Here is a 24,521-nt window from a genome sequence, read left to right as displayed (position 1 = left end):
TCCTGTTTGCATGACATGATTGGAAAAGTTTTGCCTTTATCCCAGTGGATCTAAATTGGATCAGTCTAAGTAGATTCACACTATAATAAAGTTAGAGCAATGTTAGGATTGATCAGGACCTTCATGTTTAATTATGCTGCTATGACATACCAGAATTTGATAGATTAGCCCCCAGACTCACACAAATTACTTAAAACTCATTGTGTGAATGTGGGTAAACCAAGCTTTAAGCGCTGCCAGTGATAACGTAAGGACTCCAGCTAAAAGACAAAAGGTTTGTCAGCAACATCTCAGCAAACCACAGGCCGTCCTATCCATGGGACATTTTCCCTTGCATTTGTCTCCCTCAAGACCATGTGCTTTTAAGTGCTGGGAGCAATGTCCAACCTCACATCACTGCTGTGGTCCAGCCCTCCTGCATCTGCGTCTCTTGTGCCTTCCCAGCACCATGACACACCTGCTGCGAAGGAAATGGGTAATAAAATAGTGTTTATTAGCAGAACAAGAAAGCAATACCCACCCACAAGTGAAGGCGCTGGGAGCCTCAGCACTCCGTGCTGCAGGAGCTGCTGCTGGTAGGGACCTGGCTGGGTAGCACTGGGGAAGTGCCAGGGGTGGGACTGGTCAACTCCCAGTCTCCTGGGCCCATGCAGGCCAGGAGGGTAAAAGGTGGGAACAGTGGTGGCATAAAGTGGTACCCACCAGGTCACAAGCAGCCTTCCCTCAGCGCTGCCTCCGGATGCGGGCTCTCTGCTGTCGAAGTTACAGTGATGTGCTAATTCTGTCATCGTGCCGTGAAACAAAGTGCCGACATCGGGTACCCCTGTGGCACCTCCAGCCTGTACGCATTCGCAGCCGTCCTCCTGAGAACACCCATCATTTCTGTTTGCATTTCCTTCAGTGGCTAGCACCATGCCTTCCGAGGAAGATTTCTTTTATCAGCCTCTAGCAGAAATTAAATATTATCCTTTCTCCCTTTCCATCCTTTTCCTAATTTCAGCGGAGACCAGAGGAAGGAATTAAATCTGTTTCTATATAATAGGAGGGAACGGATGGAAAATTAGATCACGAGTTTAAGGGAAATGGTGATTGAAGACTTTTTTTTTAAATTATGAATGTCTAAGGGGAAATTTCACATGTTGCTCTGTAGGAATCAAGGCAGCCATTTCACAAGGTCAGGTTCAGCTCACAGTGTTGGTGGTTGTGCTTTTACACAATCAGGGCATGTCTCGCTCCAATTTTGAGGCTATTAGGCCTGGTTCATCACCTAATTATTAACATAGACCTTAATCTCTGTTCCTGGTTGCCATGATTGTTCCAGGGTGCATGAGCTGAAGGTATTCTAGAAAGTAGAATGGAAGGACACTGGAGTCGTTGTGCATGGCTCAAGAAGAGATATTTTGAGCTTTTTAAGCAAATATACAGAGAAGTGCACTGTCCATAGCAGAGGAAGGTGTTTACTAGTATGCAACCTAGATAGGAAGAGAGGAAAGGAGTAGAGAAAGCATGAGCTGGGGCAATTGCAGTGCAAGGCACTTCTGGAGAAGAACATATTGCAGTCAGGGAAAGATGAACTGTAACTGTTAAAAAAAACAACACGCTCCTGTATGTCCTTATTTTATGACTGACGTGGCTTAGGAGGGAAACTGGGTATTACAGAGAGGGAATAGCTCCTAGAAATCTTCTCTAGTGTCTGAAGGATATTATTAATAGTGTCCTTAAAAAGAGCCATACCCAGCGTTCTGGCACTACAGAGGTTTCGGAAGAGGTAAAAGAGGAGCAAAAATACTGCAGTATGGGCTCACGTGGATGTCCTGGGAAGAGGAGAGGGTCCTGGGAAGGAGAGGGGAACCACCACGATTCCCCGTTAATTTTCCTTGCCAAGCTGCAAAGAGAGAGTGAGCAGAAACAGAAATAAGGACAAAAGTAGAAACAGCAGTAGTGATTTATCTGTGAGTCTGTGTAATTTCATTAAGCATTACAAGCAAGGCTTCATTTCTGCTTGCATGAAAATATCCAGCTGCCCTCTCTTCCCCTGTACCAGCCACTTTTTGGGTAAGAAGCAAAGCTGGGGAGGGACCAGACCAAGGCAGCGTGCCTCCAGCCTAGGTCAGTGCCTGCCTGTGAGGCTGAGACCTCTTTTCTGTCCTATATACGCACTCCGGTGTATATTGCCCCTTGCCTTCAAAAAGCAATGACATTGGTAATGGATCTTTTGTGGTCCTTATCGCTTCCTAACACTGCAATTGTAGAAAATCAGGGTATCCCAATGGGTTATAAAATCTCACCTTTGGCAGATTTGGTTAAAAACCCCCACACGTATTCTTAAACTCTTCCTTGTTTCGTTTTTGTTTTTGGAATGTGTTTGTACTCCTGGAAATGGCAATGTGGGAGCCCATCTGCTTGCTAGGGATAAATAGTAAAATTGTAGATTATCTCCAGTAGATATTTATCAACATTGCACGGACTTGTACATATACAAATCTGGATATCACGTATGAAATTAATTGGAATGCGTTCATTTAATTTATTCCCCTTTAATCATTGCTACTTCTTTTTAAGTGTCTTTCTTTTGGGGAGGCTGTTTGGGAAATAGTGATTATTTTGCATGGATTAAGAAACCCTTCCCCCTGTATTAGCATGTTTTTCAGTAGGGAAGACCAGATGATAAAAGAAATCAAACTGATGGATCAGGAACAAAGGAAATCGTGGGCTTGGCAGTTAACCTGTAACCTCCACCAATAGTAAGTGGAAATGTTTCCTTGGAAACCAGGCTGAAAACCAAATTCTGTCATATGAAATTTTCAATTTAACTGAAAAGCCAATTGTACGTGATATTAGGTCACCATGTGTGCCATTGTGTGTTTTAAATGGCAGTGAGTAATCTGAAGTAGATGCACATAAATGGGGGCATGTGTCTGTGTTTCTATGAAGCCGTGCATTGTCTTTGATTCAAAGGTGAACATTTCCCCAGTGACAGTAGGAGAAAGCAAATAATTTAAGTAGAAGTCACAACTTTTACATGGAAACACGTGCTGTTAAATTACCCTTTGTTCTAGATTGAATCAGTTGCAGAAGAAATGCATTTGAATGTAATTTGTCAAAATAAAACGTATGGTTAGTTTCCTCGGGAGGTTCCAAAGAGATATTTTAGAGAATGTTCTTGATTCATTATTTAGCAGAAGAGTGGAGGGGCTGAGCAACTATTGCAAGAGCAAGCAAACATATTTCATGCTAGAGGCCCAAAGGTGTGGCTAACTGAAGCTTTGCTTATGACTGTCATAAAGTGCAAAGATTAACCTCCTGCTGAAGGGGACGTGAAAACACAAGCTCTGGCAATCCTAAGGGATTGGTTCCCTGCTGCTGGCTATAGGAGTGACATACATTTAGCCTAATCCAATTGAATGTTATCCATCCATTTACATAAACTGGGCAATATGAAAAGCTCTTGAAGAGGTGCTTTTGAGATCTGAGATTGTTTCTGTAAATGTTTTCTGTGTGCCATTGTGCTCCTGCCTCAACACTGATTTGGGATCTGTACTGCATCAGTTGCGAGCTGACACAGCTGCCTCTGTGATGATCTGTGAATTTCAGAGAAGATTCTTTTGATTTTCTACCTTAGTTGCTATACATATATTTAATTAATTTGCCAGTGTCTGCCTCATTCACACATCAGTCACTCCTCATTCCCTCTCAGATGTGTCCTCTGAGGATAGTTTTCACCGCTTTCCCTTTGATTAGATGAAACCCCTGGATCACCAAATGGCAAGTTCACAGCATCACAGAATCACAGAATGGTAGGGGTTGGAAGGGACCTCTGTGGGTCACCCAGTCCAACCCCCCTGCTGAAGCAGGGTCACCCAGAGCAGGCTGCACAGGACCTTGTCCAGGCAGGTCTTGAATATCTCCAGAGAAGGAGAATCCACAACCTCCCTGGGCAGCCTGTTCCAGGGCTCCGTCACCCTCAGAGGGAAGAAGTTCTTCCTCATGTTCAGACGGAACTTCCTCTGCTTCAGTTTGTGCCCATTGCCCCTTGTCCTGTCGCTGGGCACCACTGAAAAGAGTCTGGCCTCATCCTCCCGACACCCACCCTGCAGATATTTATAAGCATTTATTAGGTCCCCTCTCAGCCTTCTCTTCTCCAGGCTGAACAAGCCCAGCTCCCTTGGCCTCTCCTCATAAGAGAGATGCTCCAGTCCCCTCAGCATCCTCGCAGCCCTGCGCTGGACTCTCTCCAGTAGCTCCTCATCTTTCTTGAAATGGGGAGCCCAGAACTGGACACAGTACTCCAGATGGGAGTTCCACGTTTCCTAATTATGTTAACTCTGCAGGACACGTTAGGATTGCTACCTCTAGGCAGCTTTCCTCCAGATAAATGTTAGCTCCTGGTTAGAATGGGTCAAAAGCAGTTTACGGGGTGGGAAAAAAGGCATGAAGAGGAAAGCGGTTATTCGTACCCTCTTTCTTTGTATGCTAGGAACTGGAAAGAGTGATCTTCCCAGCCTGCTTGGAGGCAAGCAGAGGCATTCCCCAGTTACCACCACCTTCAAGTGTTTCCCCGAGGGCAGGTACTCTCTGGGGCTGGCATTACTCTGCCTCACCCGTGTGCTTCCCCCTTCCTTCTCCCTGGGGGACTGTGATCTCCTGGCAGTGGGACAGAAAAACAATGAACAGTGACAGAGGAGAGCACACCGTACCTACAAAAAGAATAGATTCTTTGACAGGTCCGTCACCCAAGTTTGTTACTATTCACCCCAATGTATCCTGCCCTTATTAAATACCATTTCTTATGCTCCAGTTACAAAGAGATAATATTCCTCATCCTAAAGTGTGTGTGCTGTATTTTTTTTTAAACAGAGGTTTGACTTTGAGTCAGTGCCATGTTATTGTTAATTTGGCACTCAAATGGTGGTTTGGGGAAAGAAGCAGTTAGTTAAGGAAGGAATATCGCCTCTGAAAGGGATTTAAAATGGCTAGGTTCTCCTCCCAGTTCTTCCACTGCTTAGTTGTGTGACCTTGGGTAAGTCACTTCAAATCTATGTGTCTGTTTTATCCCCTGAAAAATTACATGGCTCTTCTTTATAAATAACTTACTGAAGAAAAAGGCTACGTAATAGTTAGGTTTTAATGGAATATTTAATAAAAAAAAACCTATTTGAAATGCGAAAGACTTGTCTGGAGACCTTCTGCCTCAAATCTAATCTGGGAAGTTCAGGGACATTTAATCAGTCTCGTTCCATGGCCACTCATACAACTCTGATACCACCCTCTGTAAATGTGCTTTCCGTGGACCGTGTGCCTATGGAAACAGGGAGTTCCTTGGAATGCAGATGCTCTCTAGGAAAGCAATCAGCTTTGTATGCTTGCGAAGAGATTGCTCATGCACGAAGAGATGTTCAAATCCCTGGCATCAGGAGAATCAGCAGAACATGAAACCAAAGTGGCCAAAGACATCTATGCTAAAATTAAATAAAACCAAAATAAGATAAACTTAGTGACCAGCAAAGAGTACATTCAGTGAAAGTGAAAACAAGGTCAGTGCTGAAAAAGGAAAGACTCTGTTACTAAAGAATGAGTGGATTTTGAAAATACTTGTATATTTTGTTACTGAGGCAATGCAATGAGATTTCAGGCTGTACTAAACATTTGTATGGATAAAAATACATTACAAGTAAAATATATGTAGAAAGATAGTGTTGTAACTTAACCACTTAAAGCAATCCCTTTCTCCTATAAACCATGGTGAGACCTAACTGGGAGGATGTGATTTCCTGGCTGCCTGGTGCAGACTGCTGACATCTCTCTTTGAAACATTCCTTGTAGCCGTGGTCAGATGGGGACTGAGAACAAACACACCTTAGGTCTGCTCTTGCACAGTAGGTCTTGTGCTCCTGGATGACTTTGCTGCCTACACCTTCTTTTGTGCTCTTGCCCTCCAACAGGAGCTGCATTTAATTCACACAGCCCTCCTTTTCCCTTCTTTTCGTTAGTTTTCAAACAGCAAGGTTAGATTGATCCCAGCTCCGAAGGCATAGCTGAGCCCATGCGCTGGTAAGATGCCAGGGCTCCTGAGCTGCAACACTGGAAAGAGGAGGAGCCAAGAAATGCCATCACTCTTCTGAAAACTTTAGCATTTTGTTAAAAGAGATTAGATTTTTCTCTAAGGCCAGCAATACGCCTCCAGGGGGTCGGTTCGGCGGGCCACTTTCGGGACTGAGTGGAAATGCTGTGTAGGTAAAATGCAAGAGAAACGCTGTTTCTTCAATAGCATCCCCTGTAATCTGAAAAGAGCAGTTGGTTTTCTCATCCCTTGTATTTATGCATTCACTTCACTGCAATTTGTGTTCTTGCTTGAGTGACAGAAGTGAAGGTGACAGCTACCCAGGGCGCACTTGATCCTGGTATCTGGTGAGGCATTAACGCGTAGGGCAGGCTGCTTATCGGCTGTCGTCTTCGTCCTGCGCTTTGGATGAGGCCCCCAAGAGAAAGCCCACACTGACTGTTCTTATTTGGCAGATATAACAGATCTGATGCGAGACGATACCTTCATTATAAATCTATTAGCTCTTGCAGTTTATTCTAATTGAACTCTCCCAGACACTTAGATAAGGTAGATGGGAGGAGTCTGAGTCAGAAAGATGAGGTGACTCCTGCACGGTCAGGAAAAGGTCAGAGGCAGAGGAAGGAATTTAAGGGGCATCACCCCTAGCTCGCACATAAACACACTCCATGAAATCAGGGCCCCGGCTGTGGAAGGGGAAGGAGGGCTGGTACAACCTCATCTACTCTCTCCCCATCACCACTTCTTGCACAGGTCTTGAGCTTTTGGTACTGTAGCAAGAGAGTGGGAAACAGCCATCAGTACGGAGTGGGGAGCTGAAGCTGGTAAATCCATGTCTAAATCCCAGGTCAGTGTGTTAACCTCTGTGCCAGCTAGCCTCTCTAACTGAAGTGTGGATATTTTACTGCAGGGAAATCTTCAATATGAACTTTCACAGAAAGAAAAATAAAAGCTATGCCCTCAGCTGAAATACGTGGTGTCAGCGGAGTTATTTCTCTTTGCCCTGACCGAACTTTGACACAGGCTGTGTGATCAGACTGCCTCTGTTATGCATGAAGGGGAAGACAATCAAACAATAGTGGTTTTTTTCCTTAATGTTTCTCAGCTGACTGACAAACAGAAGCTGGACAGATTTCTTCATTTGTTGCTTGTGATGATACCGCCATGGTTTACAGCATCATTTCTAGGATTAAATTCTGACTTTGGGAGGGATGGGTAGACAGGTTCACTTACCCTCCAGAGTCAGTTCTTGAATAATGGGCATTGCACATAAATGCTTTATAATAATTATGAAGAAAGACATGAGTACTTGTGTTGTCTCCCTAGGGACTCATGTCACCTAGCTTGTTACAGTCATTTCTTTCCTAATAGAAGAAAGTCGTTGTAGGCGTAATTCTACCATGGTGTGTGGGAGGGAAATCTTGGGGAACAGATGGTTCTTGGTGAACAGACTCTAGTGACTAAGACCAACTCTCAAAAAAGAATGAATCTATCAAGCTGATTTGCTGAAGAATGGAAATATGAAAGATAACTGTAACATAAACACAAAAGTGAACTATGAAGCAAGGCTGCCTGTTGTGTACTTGACGGTGGTATTTCTCCCTGGTAAAGAAACTGCTTTTTAATAGTTCTCCTATGGAAAGGATTCTCTGAGCTGTTTCTTTTTCAAGTGCTGATTTATTCATCATTGAGCACAGGAGGGCAGAAAACCAGGCACTTGAAACTCGGAATGAAAATTAAAAATTCTGTGGTAGGAGAAATTTTGCCTCTACAGATTTGCATCTGTCTGCTTGAAGGTTGTGTAGGAAACCATTGAGAATTTCTGAGGGAGGTCGACATAAGTCTAGTTTCTACATGGTATCTCGAAAGGTCTTGAGAGAAAAACCAGAGCGATAAACCATACCTGGGATGACTGGTAGGTACCTTTGCCATTGGTGGCAATTCAGGTGTGGTTGCCTTGCCTGGGCTGCCTTCTATCACCAGCAGCACGGGTCTATTCACTGGGTAACTGCCCTGGTATGTGGATCCTCAATCACGGGAGGAACTGAAGCAGCAGGAGACTGTGCTGCGTGTCCTGTCCCAGGTGTGTCCTGCTGCAGAGCACTGGGAACTGCAAGGTTGCGATAGTAATTGCCTGCCTGGGAGGCTAGAAGTGCCCCTCTCTGCAGCTAGCTGGGGAGGTAGTAGTTTGCATAAAGAAGATTTCAGAAAACTTCATCCTGTAGACCCACCAATACACAGAATAAACAAATTCTTCAGTTAAGATTATCTCAGTCCACTAGTGTTAATAAAAACGTACTTATTCCTTAAAGGTCGTGGTTTAGTTGTCGGCGCCAATAATGACTTTGATGACCAGTACAGAATGATTTCTGACACCAGGTTGCTCAGTGAGTGGATTAAAGTCTCTCCCACTGAAAGAGATTTTCCTCTACAAAAGAAGTACCCAGTACTGTGGACTATTTGCTCAGTCATGAGTAATCTCTTTAAGAGCTCCGTGCCAGCCATTTGACACATTGGTGTTTCATTTTCAGGGTGTTTAACCATCCCACCAGCTGAGAATTAGATAAACAGCATCTCAATTTTACCAGTGAGAGAACTGAAAGCAGTTAAATAAGTGGCCCCTTCTTATGTGGCAGTATTTTTTCAGGACTCATTTGGTCTCTATATTGACTGAAATGCAATTTTAGGTCTATTAACCCTGCAGACCCAGCATGGCTTAGGGGGAGATTATTTTAAAATCCGTATCAACAGCGAACTTTTTAATTTAGAGCTGGATGGAGTGTAGTGGGAAATTCTCAACCAGACCTGTAAACCGGTTGTCCAAGATACTCTACTGCTGCTACTAAATATGAAGCAGACAAGGCAGTTCCACTTGGGTTTAACAGAAGCAGTACTAAGACTTAATTCTACTTCCCTTTGGCATTATGGTAAAAATGTCCATCTTTTAAATAAATCACTGTATGTGCTCTGAACCATTCTTAGCTACAGTAACGGCTATTTAACTGCAGATCTAAAGGCTACCCATACAAAACGTCCTGCACTAATGTTTCAGAATTGGCACCTGGCCTGGTAAAATCATATTCTGACTGGCAAGGTCTTTCGAGCAACATGCAAGGAAAGGCATATCTCCATGGCTGCAAGCCCAAACGTAGATTATCATCGCTTTGGAAGCGGGCTTTAATCTTGGAGATGATCTCCTGAGCTTCTTTTTCTGTCGCTGATCTCCATACATAGAACATTGACGGCTCCAGCATTGTCGGTGCCGTTCTACGTTAGTTGTTATTTCTCTTGGTTCAGAGAGTGATGATCAGATATTATTATGTCATTTGAGCCTCTTCAGGAGATGCTTTTACACATGTGGGAGGAAAGGAAACGCAGCGTTTCGGAGAGTCATTTCTTCCAATGTAAAAGGGAAGAAGGTATTCTTGGTTTAGTACGTTTTTACTCTCTCTCTGAATTAGATAAAATTGCAATGCTCTGAGTGATGAATTGAGTAAATGATGGGGAGATAATAGCTGTGCTGTTACCCCTGGAGAGAAGATGCCAAAACTGAATGCTTTTCATTTGAGAGGGATGAGCTGCCATAAAATGTTCAACGTAAGGAAAATTGCATGGACTAGGATTTTCCTCCCAATACTTCTTTTCTCAGAGCCCCACTAACCTGGCGAGTTAAAAACACTTTTGCTGCAAAAATGAATCTGCAAAGAGCATACCTCTGAAGTTAGAAGAATCCGTATAGGAGATACTTGGCCAGTAGATCGCATGCTACCGGAGAAATCCAAGACACAAATTCACCATTAGGGCATGTGCTAGCTCAGAGACCATTTTCTGCAGCTATAGCACAGCAACACTTCTACTTTCCTGCTTGGGCACCTCATGTAGCTGCTCAGGGGATCACAAATTAATTGCTGCCATGGTTCCATCAGGTTGACAGGGATGACACCACGAAGACACTTCATAAACTCTTTAAGATTGTAACATACCAGCAGGCTTGCCATTTTTTTATACAAATGTGAGAATGAGATGTGTAATGAGCTGAGCATGGAGAGAGAACACAAAGACAAGTGTTTTCTTACTCTGTTAAAAGTGCTTTGGAGCCTGTTAATTACAGGTGTCCTATGGTGGGAGGATGGAGACAGAGACTGGTTGGGTGGGAGTCTGAGCATCCATCTGGAGAAGGGGTGGAGGCTGCCCCTGGTGATGAATGGATAGGGCTGGTGGGCCAAAGGTGGTACCTGTGTGTTGCTTTAGGAGTCTGACTCCCCCCTTCAGGTTGCAGGCTTGAGGCATAACTGAATTAAGAGATTACAATGTTTTTAACTTGAGCAAAACGCTACTAAGAGACTGATAAAGCAATTAAGTGATAATTAATGTAAAATCACGTGCAACTGTAAAGCTATGAATTATCATTCTTCAGTCTTATGAATCACACCCAGCTACTATTGAGTTACAATTCTATCTCCCTTCCCTTGCCACTATTTAGAATTAGGATGCAAGTCTCTCCCTCCTTTTTTCCACTCTCACCAAGTCTTGCTGACAAAGACGTGGGGGAGGCTCCAGCAGGTTGTCTGATGGGGGTTCCTCTGGCATCCTTGTGGACTTGGATTCAAAGGTTAGCTTCACCACCATCTGTAGGTGTCCACACTCCTACTGACAAAAAATCCTGTCCTCCTTTACTCCGTACCTGATTTTATGTCCCATCTCCCAGTTTTCTATTTTTGGATGCGTCTTTTCAGCACCCTTGCACCTCTCTGTCTCCATCCAAACTCCTCTCAAATAAACAGTCTGTCCCCAGTTATGTTTTTCCTATTTCGTCACATTTCTGCTGCATCCACACCCAAGTCTGGTGGGTTTTTCAGTGCTGTTGCTTAGGCAATCTTGACTTTGTATGATATCACTTGCAGGGTTGCCTGGGTACAGCTCACTTTGCAAGACTTTGCACCCCAAAACTCCCCTACCAGTATCCAGTTCATACTGGTATCATATCGTTTACCATATACACTCACTAAAACAAATAATTTTATTTTATTTTAACCTTAACTCTTCTACCTAGTTCCAGTTAAACACAAGCAGTTTCTTATGTTGTGCACAGTCTGCATATCACAGCACCAGAGGAGCACTTTTTTGACACTCTGGTTTTATGTTCATGCAGCCTTATTTTCTGCGAAGTGTTTTAATTACTTTCCTCATTCCCAACAGAGGCTTTACCTAGTTAGGAGACTTGGTGTTCCATCAGGACCTCCTGCTTATACCTTATCACTCTGTAGTAGCATCTGCAGAAAGCTGTATGCCCTAAAGATATTAACTTTACAGGCCACGTAGTTTGGGGCAGATCTTCAAGCATTGGTGGTTGTTTTTTAAACCCAGGGAATCTGGAAGATTGATGGGCTGCCTCTACTGAATATGGTAGAACAGGTGGAGACTTCATGTAGACATGGGTTGTACTTCTGTCAGTTAAATTCAGAATTAGGATGTATAGCCTCATGCAAGCAGCATTTGCAGAGCATTGTGTATTTCTTATTTGTGAAACCACTGTGTGGGATGAGAGGTGCATTTCAGTACAGGTAGCTGGTTGTGGTGTGTTCTGCTTGTTTCTTCTCCACTCCTTCAGCCAGGCTCTTTCACCAGTAGATTAAAGCATTAAAGTAATTTGTAACCTCACAGGACTAGGGCCAAGGACACAGGCTCATTAAGAGTAATCCCTACTCAGACAGATGGGGAGACTTTTGTGTACAAATAACTTTTTGTTGTTCAGCCTAGTTGAAAACGTTGCTCTTTCTGGTGACACATGGGCAAGTGATTTGTTACACCTGAAGCATAAATATCCCAAGTGCTCACTACTCAGCCTTTGTGAGCTGGGTAGCATAAAACTAATTGGTGGAATCTACATCTAGGAGCTAAGGGCAGGGCTGCAGAAAATGTGCAGGCCATTTCAGCTTCCATGAATTCTCCTCTTTGGTCTCCATTGCAAGGAGTCTGAGCTGAAAATGTACGTGCAGAGAAAAGTAACTTTTCTATTAATAGGTGTACAGTATTTGGGGCATGTTGTGAGTGAGAAGGCGGCTGCATGTCAGTGTGAAAGATGTCTTGGGCCACAGACCTTCTGATCAGAAAGTTTTAAGAGTATGGCTTTAACTGGAGCAATTAGGAGGAGTTCCAGAGATGGTAAATCAGCCTTGTAATGGTTGATTACCCTCTATCAATCTCTGAAAGATGCCAGGGCAATCTAAAATCTGAGCCTGGCAAAAGGACACTTGATATTGCTTTCCTGATCCTCTTTAAAATGGACATACGTTTCCTTCCGTACTTAAATATCTGTTTTTTTCTACCAGTAGGAAAAAAAAAAAAAAAGAAAAAAAGAAATAGAATCTCTGACCTGACTGCAAACAAAACTCATTCTTATCTTTTACTGCCTTAAAGAGGAAAAGTCTTGCAGAGCACGTGAAACATCAGCTGGCTTGTCTCTTACTGTCGACAGTGTCAGAGCATTGGAGTCAGGTACAACTGCGATGGCAGATAGGGAGAAGATTTCCGCATGGTGTAACTGTGCCATCTGTGGCAACGCTCTGATCTTTGTACCGGGAAGTGAGCAACGTCTGTTCCTGAGAGAGGTGTTACTATCAGAAGCTGACGTTAAATGCCCCTCCTAACAACAGGTATCTTTATTCTGAAACAGGATTACACCTCCTGCTTTATGACACCCCAGCTAGTGGCAAAGGGACTGCACATGCCAGAAGGCTGGTGTGGACTTCATGGGCCAAATTTGCATTTTCCTTACATCAGGATAATTTGACATAATTCAGTGGGACTGTTCATATTTTACTTATACCCTGGCTGGGAAGAGGTGAATTTTAAGAATGTTCATTATGGGCAGAACCCATTGATCGAATGTATGGGTTTGCAGCATGAGGTTTTGTTAGCAGGGTGGCTATAGGGGTGGCTTCCATGAGAAGCTGCGAGAAGCTTCCGCCCTGTCTGATAGAGCCAGTGCCAGCCAGCTCCAAGACCAACCCGCCGCTGGCCAAGGCCAAGCCAGTCAGCGATGGTGGTAGCGCCTCTATGATAAGGTATTTAAGAAGGGGAAAAACCTGCTGTGGGACAGCAGTAGAGAGAAAGGAGTGAGACAATGTGAGAAAAACAACTCTGCAGACACCAAGGTCAGTGAAGAAGGAAGGGGAGGAGGTGCTCCAGACGCCGGAGCACAGGTTCCCTTGCAGCCCATGGAGAAGACCCTGGTGAGGAAGGCTATGCCTCTGCAGCCCATGGAGGTCCATGGTGGAGCAGATCTCCACCTGCAGCCCGTGGAAGGGACACCACGCCAGAGCAGGTGGATGCCTGAAGGAAGCTGTGACCCTGCGGTAAGCCCGTACTGGAGCAGGCTCCTGCCAGGACCTGTGGACCCGTGGAGAGAGGAGCCCACGCTGGAGCAGGTTTGCTGGCAGGGCTTGTGACCCCATGGGGGACTCACGCTCGAGCAGTCTGTTCCTGAAGGACTACAGACTGTGCGAAGGACCCACGCTGGGGTAGTTCGTGAAGAGCTGCAGCCCGTGGGAAGGACTCATGTTGGAGAAGTTTGTGGAGAACTGTCACCCATGAGAGGGACCTCTGGAGCAGGGGCAGAGTGTGAGGAGTCCTCCCCTTGAGGGACAAGGAGCGGCAGAAACAATGTGTGATGGACTGGCCGTAACCCCCATTTCCCATCCCCATGCACTGCTCCAGGGGAGGAGCTAGAAAGAATCAGGAGTGAAGTCAAGCCCGTGAAGAAGGAAGGGAGATTTGTTTTTTGTTCTCATTACCCTACTCTGATTTGACTGGTAATAAATTAAACTAATTCCCCAAAGTTGGGTCTGTTTTGTCCGTGACGATAATTGCTGAGTGATCTCTCACTGTCCTCATCTCGGCCCACAAGCCTTTTGTTCTGTTTTTCTCTCCCCTGTCCAGCTGAGGAGGGGAATGACAGAGCGGCTTTTGTGGGCACCTGGCATCCAGCCAGGGTCAACCCACCTCATCCTGTCAAAAGAGCACTGTCAAAAGAGGTCGCAAATACAGAAAGCGGTCCATATTTTGTATAACGTGAAGAGATTGGATTCAGAGAGAAGGTCAGAGCTGTGAATCCAGCCGTCAGGCTTGCGTGTGGGTTTCTGGGGTTTCTGCAACCATTTCTGAAGGGTTTCTGTGGATTCTTCTGAGAACTGGCCATAATCAGAATCATTAATTACAGCTGATCTCTGGTAAGAGCATACTTGCAGAGCCACACTGCATTGTAAGCTGGACACTGTTTGGACAGATGGTTATATCTTCTTAAAGAAGTTTTAAATTCCCTAAGCTGAAGGCTCCTTGGATGGAAATCAAGGATTACTTGTAACTCTCTTACCTTTCTTGCTTGGAATAGTGACACTGCAGAAAATCGGTTTATAATGGTTAAGTCATCCTTGCTTAGATGTTTTCATAGAATCTCAACAGTTTTCTTCTTCACTGGACTTGGTCTCTTTTCCACAAGTGCCTTCACTTCTAGTAGTGTCCCTGCTCATAAATTTCATTACCTTCTGATCATCTCCCAGTAGTTTTCCAGTTCGTTTACTTACTGTGTGTGGTGCATGTAGCCTTACTATGAGAATCTGATTATAGTTAAGTGACAGCAAGGAAAGGAAGCAGATATCTGACAGGCTGAGGTAGCTGGGTGTAGTGCTTTTCTTTTAAGCACCAATCAAAAAATTACATTGTCATGATGAGCATAAAAAAAATGTATGTTATTAGTGGAATGGCAATAAGAAGGATAAAATATTTGTATCAGATGTGAATACAAAAGAAAAATGATAAAATGATAAATAGTCCTAGATAAATGCAAAACTTCCATGTTTAAATGATTGTACTGTTTGACAAGGTCCATAAATTGAATGTTCTTGCGATGGATTTCAGACACCATGGCCAGCTGGCATGAAATGGCTTTCCCTGATGCCATTAAACTTTCTTGCCTTCCACGGCATCATGGCCACATGTGAGAGATCTGTTGGGAAAAGTCCCTGGCCCCTGCTAACTCCTCACTTGTGACCAGGAACTTGTTCGTCTTTCTGGTAGTTGTTTCAGGACAAAATTGTGCTAAGACCCTTCTAACGGTCGACCAACATAGATGGTTGTGTTCCAGTGCCCAGGGCATAACCTGTCACAGTTTAATTTACAACTATAGATATTTCCACAGAATTCATCGGCTCTCTTGGGTGATAGAAGTTCAGCACAAGGCTCTTACCATTTGCTGACTGCCTGTTCGTCTCGTCCCAAAATCTTCCAGCATGGTTCATGCTAGAAGAGTGGCTTACTCTTCTACTGTACTCATTTCCCAGATGTTCAGCTCTCTACCTTGAGTTCTATCTCACTATAATGTTTAAAAAATCTTTTTTTTTATTTGAATAGCTTTAAATATTTGATGCATTTGTCTTGATTTGTTCAACTTCTGTAGTGTGTGACATGAAAGGATTTTTACCTCCCTTTCACTTTTAATCTATGGTACCCACATTAACTGTCATCCTCTTCATGATGGGATTCTCTCCTTCATGCCTCAGTAAGAGGTCAGGCATCTTAAATAAGTGAGCATGGAAGTGCAGGACATCCACCCTAGGTTGCCACAATGGCTGCAGTCACTCCTTTGGAAGGAGGCTCTTTTGAGGGGCCCAAGTTCAGAGCGGAGTACCTCAAGACTCTCCCAGGTGTTCTTACAGGAGTTGTAAGGCCCAGATGCATCCACGGAGTTGTCCTTGAAACAAAATTTTGAATTGTGCACCAGCACTGTATACTATACAGGTTATGTGTTGGCTGCCTCAGCTATATCTGTGTGACACCCAATGTTCCTGGTTATCCTCTTTGGAAACAGCATTGTAGCAGGAGAAGGACCCTCAGGGTCTGGCTGAGATAAGGTTGTCTGCATGTCTCTAGTCACGGGAATCCCTCGGTGACTTTTCAGCAGAGCTCTGTTTTCACTGAAAAGTGACATTGTGAGTCACTGTGTGGTCCAACAGACAGAGACACCACCAGGCAGACCCCAAGACTTCTGTGGGGCTCAACCACTTCCACCCATCAGAGGATATGATCGTTTGTATAGCCAAGGACTGCTGGGCAGAGCTGGTGCTGACTGTGCTGTGCTGGATCAGCTGTTTGGCAGCTGGCTGGGGATGCCATCGTGCTGTATTTGGTCTGATGGGCACCTCTTCTGCACATCATTCAGTCCTGTGGAGCTTCACAGCTGAGAGGGACTCTTCTGCAGCCAGGACTGCATGTCACTTCTTTGTGGGGCTGCACTGTGTCTTCTTTCTTTCTGTGTGACCCAGTGAGCCAGGCATACCTGGTCAGCCAGGTGTGTGGTTGTGGGTAGCTGTGTCTACCCTGTCTCTCCCTGCTAAGGCTCCATGTGAAAGGGAGTCTTATCCGAGAGCACACTTTGCAGCTGCTGTATATCTGCGATCCCCCACTTCCCCAAAACCCCACTCCACACCATCTATACACACGAAACGTATTTTCAGAGGGGAAGAACCTCAGAGTTCTGCATCGGTGATATACAACATGTTTCAATGTAATCAGAAGTGAGACTGCATCAGAGATCACACTGTCTAGCTGCTAAGTACTCCGATCTCCACAGACTCCTAAAAATCAACCTCATTTTTGTTAGGCACTTTCAAATTTTTGGTCATTTCTTTGCGTGTCTTTAAAAGTCTTTCTTGGCCATTTCTTTAAATGTCTCGAAGAAGTAGGCATCTGTGTTTAACACAGCCTTTACTCCTGGTTAGTTAGCCTTGGGGACTCAGCAAGCACTCCTGAAACTCCCTGGTGCTCAAGCAAATCTGGTAGTGAAACTGCAAAGATCTGTAACTAAGGCAGTGGGTGTGGAAAAGCGATTCAGATCCCGTGTCTTGATAACTCTGTACTTATTAACATCTCAAAGTACATACAGCGATTCTCTTAAGCAGTCGGCAGTGAATTCTGCATGGCAGGAACTGAGGAAGGGGAGATGGACAGGACCAAGCACTCCTGCTGTCCCTTGGCTACTGACTCCCCTTGCACCTTTCTCCGTGCCACACTGGGGCATCGCTATGGAGGAGGGATGAGAAGGAAAACAGTTCTGGAAAATGCATGAGAAGAAACATGTTAAATGGTTCCTTATAGGAAAAGCTCCAAGCATTACCATCCTCCTTCCCTGCACTTAAATTCTTCCCCTGTTTGAAATGTCAAGCATACCATCAAATGCTGATAGTGATATCTGTCAAAGTACCACACAGGGGCACAAGAAACATCTGTGATGAATGTGAAAAAGCTCCTTATTCTGTCTATGACTTGTCCACCCACCTATACGAAGGTGCTAGAGATCACTGAAAGCTTCTCCATGTCTGTCAAGTCCCTCGTGCCCCTGTCTACAACGCCTGGCTCTGAAAGAGCTCCTTTTACTGTTCCCAATTAACCCCAGTATTCTTGCTAGAAAACAGCAGGCTTTGTCAGCAGCCAATTTTCAAGCAAATTGGCCATTTCAAACCACATCCTAAGTAGCTGGCTATACATATTAGCCTTAGCTGACCTATATTGAAATTTACTGTCTGTCATCTCCTTGTTTCTGTAGTCTTTATCTTTAAATAATCAGCCTTTTTGTTTACTAGATGTTGGTCATGGGTACTGTATTTCCACTACATTAGCTCTGCTCAGGGGAAAGTAATAGCTCTAGATTGAAGCATAAGCCATTTGTTTTCCTGTAATGAGAAACCCTCTGCTGCATGCTTTCTGACTGATTAGATGAATTATGCTTTATTTGCCGTGAGAAGAGCCATACTTAAAAGCAACTTTCTGAAGAGGAAATGAGGCAGAGAGCGCAGAAGGGGAAACAAAGGGTCTATCCTGATTAATGCTGCCTGAGCTGCCTTTTCACACATTTCTTGACTGAGTAGTCCTGATGCTTATTGCTGGAAATGTACCAGGCTAAAAATTAATTGCAGGCTAATTACTTTATGTCAAGAAACTGCTCAGCTATTTCTCAGATGTGATACAATGGCAATTCTAAAAGTAGTTATGTACCTTTCTTCAAGACTGTATTGGAGGATTTTATCAGGGGCAAACACAGCTGGGATAAGCCTTTTCATCAGAATAAAACTACAGAGGTCAGGTGTTCTTTAAAGAGCTATTTCCATGACTTTGGTACCTTCAGTAGTACAGATTTGTGGTGGTCACTGCTATTGAAATCCCAGAGGGGTGGATGCACGTGCCGGGGTGTCACTCTGTGGATCTATGTATAGGCTGTTCCCCAGCACATATACACCAATGCTCTGTCCAGAAGAGGACTTTTAAAAATTATTCCACACACCTAATGAACACAGTATTCTTTGAAGGAGTTGTTGCCACGATGTTTTACCCCTTGGCCTATGTCTCGCTTAAATATAAATTATACTTCCTTTACCAGAAGCAATTCACACTTATATTCTCCTGAATTATACGAAGCAATCCCTTCCATTTCTTTATCTGAAAGGATGGAGGCTTTTTTACCTTTTTTTTTTTCAGTTGAACTCTCTCAACCGTAATCTCAGTAGTTCCTGATATACGAGACACATTTTGTGGGAATTCTATGATTTTTCCTGCCTTTTAAGTATAAACTTGATGCTTTCTGGGTCAGTCACCAAAGCGTTTGGCCCTGACCTGGCAGAGGGCGAGCTGTGAGTGCTGTCGCAGGAAGGAGCCACAGCGAGCTACAGACCCTGCTGACAACGTGATGAGGAGCAGGAGCCCACCTTCACCACGGCTTGCACTGCTGCTTATTCATGCATGTTTATTCAGCACTTTGGAAGGTGAATCCTTCACATCAGGGGAAAGCAGACGAAACAGTGTTGGATAATGTTACCAAGCAAACAGGAGAGCTGCTTTCTCTCCTACTTGTGTTTCTCAAGGGAGTGCCATCCTGCATGGCGCCTGTTACAGTAAGCTGGTTTTTTTAGGGGTGAGGACTGATAGCTCCAAAAAAGGAAGGACTACCCAGGCTTCTTCGAAAGGCAGTTATAAGACCAAACTCCTGCAAGTTCCTTTTTAAAGTAGACCATGGCTTAGGCACTCTACTTTTCATTATTTTGTATTTGCTTCACTGAAAATGTCTCCTGAGGAAGATGCAAAGCCTTTGGCATTTTACATTGTTTAGTGGTTCCTTTACTTTTCAGCTGCGCTGTTCTGTGGATGTGCGATTTGCCCTTTCTTTCAGGTTTTTGTATCTTTGTGGTATGGAAAAATTTCTGATTGAAAGACTGATGGGCAGAAATCTCTCTGAACTATTACATGCTTTAAGGCAAGAGCAGAGTACACAGAGAGCTGCAGATGTCCTTTGGAAAGCGAGGTCAAAGCTTAAGTGGGCAGGAATGGGGAAAGAGATGCCCATCAAACACACTCAAATATAATGTTGGGAGAAATTCTAGACGTCCTGTTTTCATAAGAAGTGTTTGACAATGTAAATTGAAATCACAGAGATTAAATTAAATGGGAATTGCCTGATTATAACCTAAGAAAAATTCAGCAAATTTCAGAGTGAAATTCTCGCCTCTGTGGAGGGACAGCCCAGCCTGTGCAGAACTTGCATCCTGTCTTGACGATTACAATGAGAAGAGCAGCTATTGGGTTCATTTATTCTGTTTTGGTCAAGGCAGCAGTGTTGCCCCTGGAATGCATTAGGATGTTCAAAAAGACACAGAAAGCAGGATATGTTATTGCTGATTTCCTGCAGTTTAATTAATATTGGGCACAGTAGATCAACTTGAAATCAACCATCTTTCCTTTCGATTCACTATAATTCTGTGGTAAATCATGTACTGCTTCTCAAGTGTTGCTGACATGGCCAATGTTTTCATGCAGTTCCAACAGTGCAGCATGCCAGCCCACCTCTATCAATATATTTTGTATTGGTAGACAGCTTCTAAAAAGAAAAGATGGAACCATCCTTAGGCCTGATGCAGTTATTGAGGTTTTATTATATATGCTCTGGGTGAGTTCATCAGAATTTAGAGATGCAATTATTGTTTACCTGCAGACTAAGCATCTTCTTTACATTAAGCACTCCTTGAACTATAGGAAACGGTATAGAATAAGCTGCATTTCTTTTGTCTGTACATCTTCTTGCACTTTCCTGTAAAGCATTGGCGAGTCTGAAATCTTCAGCTGCCATAAAAGAGGCAGCAGACTCTGATTAAACAGCTGCTCCTGTTATCTGATTTAATGGTGACGATGAACTGAATGTTCTTGTGATCCAGAAGGTTTCCAAAGCAGTATGCTGATTTGTGAGCTTGCATTTAGAAATTGCCTTCATCCTTCAAAGAAATGCAGTGAATCATTGGAGGGGGTGAAAAACTACAGCTGTTGAGTGGTGTGCAGCAGTAGGCAATACCTAGCAGTAGCACAGAAACTGAAGAGGATATTATCTGCAGTGGGAACATCGGAGGGGGCATGTAGGCAGAGCATAGCTGTCCAAATTTGTACTCTTCTTTTTATACCATGACTGAAATGGAGAAAGGGCTTATTCATTCCTTCTCTGCCTTTGGATTATTTATGCCAAAGTAAAACAAGTATAAAATAATTCTCATTGTGTGGAGTTTTGCACTCTCTTTGCAATAGAGCAAACAACTGCAGAATTGTTCCTAAAACTCTTAAAAGACAGATCTGGTATTACATGGGTTCTCTGAGAACCATGTCTGATGTCTCATCATGGTGGCTCGTGTGCAGTCTCTCATGAGATGATGTTTATTTGGACAGCCACTCTAGCATCCTCTTCTTAGAAGACAAGCTTTTTACAGGCATTCATGCTGCTAGTATCCGGTTCTCAACAGAAGTCATGGAGAATTAATTCCTGCAGTACAGCTGGCTTTCACCAATATCTTTGTCCATGATTAGCTTTCTGTCTAGAAATCTGTTCTCTGGCCTAGATGACATTGCTGAAATATGCATGTAGTTGGGTGCAACTGAGAGAAATAAAATTACATTATCACGTTCTAATTTCTGTTAACTTGCTCAGGTTTCAGGTTTATGAAGGATGTGCAGCTGTGTGTTAAAGAAAAATATATGAAGTCCAGTACAGAGTGTGCTGCATCGTGGGGAAGGCTAATAATTTTCTTATAATTTCTTCATCCCTGAGAACATCGAGGTTTATCTAGGTTTGGTTGTCAGATAAGCAGAAAGATGGTAATCCCTTAGTCAAACAAGAAAATACTGCTATTAGTATCAGTTTAATCTTTCAAGTGTCTTTTTCTTTTAGTATGTTTAATTTACGTCACACAATTCCCACTCTTACATAGGCACTGGGCAAATCAAAGCCAGAACAATCTCTAGGAAAACAAGAGGCCATGATAGTAAAGAGATTTACAAACTCGGTGTGACTGGTGAGTGGAAGAAGCAACCGAAGAAATAGAGCTACTGAGAAGGCAGCTGGCCCATCCTCCTGCTCCAAGATGGGTTCAGCTACTCCCTGCCTCTCCTGGCAGTGCTTATCAGACAGTTCTTAAATGTGTCCAAAGGCGGTGGCCCACAGCATCCATCAGCAATCTGTCCCAATACGTAGTCATTCCTGTCAGTAGGCCGGTTACCTTTGAAGTGTGGTTATCCTTTGAAATCTAGATTACACCTCTTCAGATCCCACAGCCTCTCTGTTGTATTTATTTTTTCTAGCCTTCTTGTTGTCACTCTGCAGAAAGCAGGAGCTTTTTGGACTTTACTGCTATTCTTATTTCTGTTGGAGTTGCTCGAATACAATAATGCTGGCCAGCAACACAAAACCTTGAGAACAGATGCTTCTAAAACTTAAGATTATTTTTTCAAATCCTACTCCTGCAAACTCGCATAGCATTTTGAAATTCAGGCTTCATCTTCTTTGGCCATGAGATTTACCGAATCGAAAGGTCTCCAGGTGGAACCTGCAGCAGCCGTCTGCTTTCATGGCGCAAGCAGGACCCGCTGTGCTGCGATCAGTGACTCTGAGCTACTCGCAGAGTAAAAACGGGAACTGAGGAAACTGTTGTTTTCACATAGGCACTTTTTAGGTGATGGCTTTTCCTTTCACAAGGATTGTGCACAGTTGTCTTGCTGTTCAGAGTACCTGCTATCTCGGATCTTAGGCAAAGCAGAGTGCCAGATACTGGTTTTGGACAAGTCATGAGACAGAACAATATATGGAAATGTAGGGATCTTTTTAGTGGACAGATGCACAGTCTTGTCATTCTTCAGAAGACTGGACAGAAAACGTGTATTGGAAAGAGCTAAGAATCATAGTCATAGAGAAAAAGGGCAGGAAGACAGCTTGAGAGGCTAACTAGTCGCACACTTGTCCAGTCACGTGAAATTGCTGTTGGCAGTCAGCAGCTTTAGCAGTATGGGTTATTGAGGTTCCCCATCTTTCCATCCCAAAGGCAGTTCCCCACAGGACTCATCTGGCATGAACAAAGAGTGACAGTAGGCAAGGAGAAACATAAGGAAGAGGAGGAGCCAGAACATGCCCTGCTCCCCTCCTCTCTGCAAGTTCTTTGTAGAACCATCAAGAAAATGGCTGGAGTCCAATGCTTCACAGGCTTTCCCGCTCCATACTCTGCTCTCCTCTTGAGCTTCCATTATGGTGCTGCAAGCAGCCCTAGAGAGTGGTTGCAGGAGGTGTGGAGACACAGGAGTTTCAGTGGCTGTCCCTGGTGGAAATGAGTGGTACAGAGAAAATTCGTTCATCTCTTTGGGGCAATGCATTACCTCCTGTATTACAGAATCACAGAATCACAGAATGGTAGGGGTTGGAAGGGACCTCTGTGGGTCATCTAGTCCAACCCTCCTGCTGAAGCAGGGTCACCTACAGCAGGGTTTTTTGTTCTGTTTCCCCTGCAAGATTTTCCCATGGGAGGGAAAATGTTTAACTATTTCATCATCTCACCCCTGGCCTCCCTCTGGAAGAACCAGGCATTGCCTTTTGTGCCAATTCCATTGATTGATGTAATCAGACTGGCTGCTAATCAAAGTGATCTCAGTAGCCTAATTCTGTACCTGATCTCTCTCTGTTTGTGCTTCAAGGTCTTTGACAGGGTCCGAGAAGATTGCCCTAATTTCCACGAGAAGATTAAGCCTATTAATGCTGAACTCACCCAGCCCAAGCTGGCCATCAGTGCTGAAGATGAGGAGGAGCTTCTGACCCGGGTCAATATTGTCTTCCACTGTGCAGCAACAGTTCGCTTTGATGAACCCCTGAAGTACGTCCTGCTTTCTGTATTTGCTAAGCATGATTCAGAATGCCCAGTGGCCTGTAACACCCCATTCAGAGCATCCTCGTGTAGCCGCGGTGATAATTCTCCGCTGAAGTTTCGTGCTTCCTGTGGTTCTGTGCTGAACGTGCAGTGTAAATGCTCTGAAAATGTCATGTGCATAAGCACGTCAAAAGTGAAGGATCTTGGCAGATTTCCGTGGGAACAGAAGGCAGTACTGCAAGCTTGGGTTGTAATACGGTAAGGGAGCTAAGCAGGACCTAAAATTGGGGTAGGGAAAAGTGTGGTTTGGGTCAAGAGGGAGATGTTTTGGCAGAGCTAGCTGGAGACAGCTTGAAGTGAAACCGTGTTGTGTCTGTCTCTGAAGCTAGTGTTAATGGCCTTTCTTTGTCACTGAGTAACTGAAGAGGGAAATGAGATGATGTTTAAGAAAATAGCCTATCAGAAACTTTAAAATACCCAACATTGCATATAATTAACTGTTTACAATAAATGCTCAGTTTCTGAAGGAGCTCTCTTGGGAGTGCCTGTCCAGGCAGACTTTCCATTAAGAAAGAACAGCAGAAATAAGCCACTAAACCAAGATTAGATGTGTAACTGCTTCTATGCAAATCGTAAAGTTCAGCAAACCAAGGTGGATGATGTGGATTGCCAGCTCTTTAGAGTTTTTTGAAACACACTAAAGCTGTGAGAGTAGAAAACACAATTATTGAAATCAGTCCTCATTTTCTGATACATAGGCTAAATAGATATCCACTGTGTCCACCATAAACAATTGCTTTTTGCAACAACTAATTAGAGAACCCACCAGCAAGGAAGCAGCTCTTGATTTAATCTTGAGCCATGTGTAGAACCTGCCTCAAGATGTAAGTAGCAAAGCACTGCGCTGCATTAATGGCCATAAATGTTCGTAAATCAATATCTGAATGAGCATGCTATGAAAATGCATCACAGTGGCATGTAACATCAAAGGGAAACGATGTTTTTAATAAGGAGGATAGCTAGGAAGAAGAAGAAAAAGTTTCTTTTTTAAAGAAAAAGTTTAAATGGTCATCTGCTTGCAGGCAGCCTAGAAACTATTTAAAGGCTGACTGCATGTCATCTGTCAAAATCTCTCTAACAGAACAAGGAAAATCCGGTATGATTAAACGACAAAATACGTGAAGTTGTTAAAATCAAATTATTCCTGTCTGAGTAATAAAATATATCATATGGGTAAAAGTTCT

The 24,521-nt window shown here is 43.8% G+C and overlaps 1 protein-coding gene across 6 annotated transcripts in view; it reads left to right on the top strand.

The window, feature by feature from the left end:
• FAR2 (fatty acyl-CoA reductase 2) overlaps positions 1-24,521 on the top strand; it is a 142,350-nt gene that overhangs the window by 79,489 nt on the left and 38,340 nt on the right. For all 6 annotated transcript variants that reach the window (XM_075441920.1, XM_075441897.1, XM_075441888.1 and 3 more), the window contains exon 3: positions 23,108-23,283. In XM_075441920.1, coding sequence (XP_075298035.1) covers positions 23,108-23,283 — 176 coding nt within the window. The remainder of the gene's footprint in view (positions 1-23,107; positions 23,284-24,521) is intronic.

This window comes from Opisthocomus hoazin, chromosome 1, assembly GCF_030867145.1.
Source record: "Opisthocomus hoazin isolate bOpiHoa1 chromosome 1, bOpiHoa1.hap1, whole genome shotgun sequence".
Lineage (NCBI taxonomy): Eukaryota > Metazoa > Chordata > Aves > Opisthocomiformes > Opisthocomidae > Opisthocomus > Opisthocomus hoazin.
This window is presented reverse-complemented; position numbering and strand designations above follow the sequence as displayed.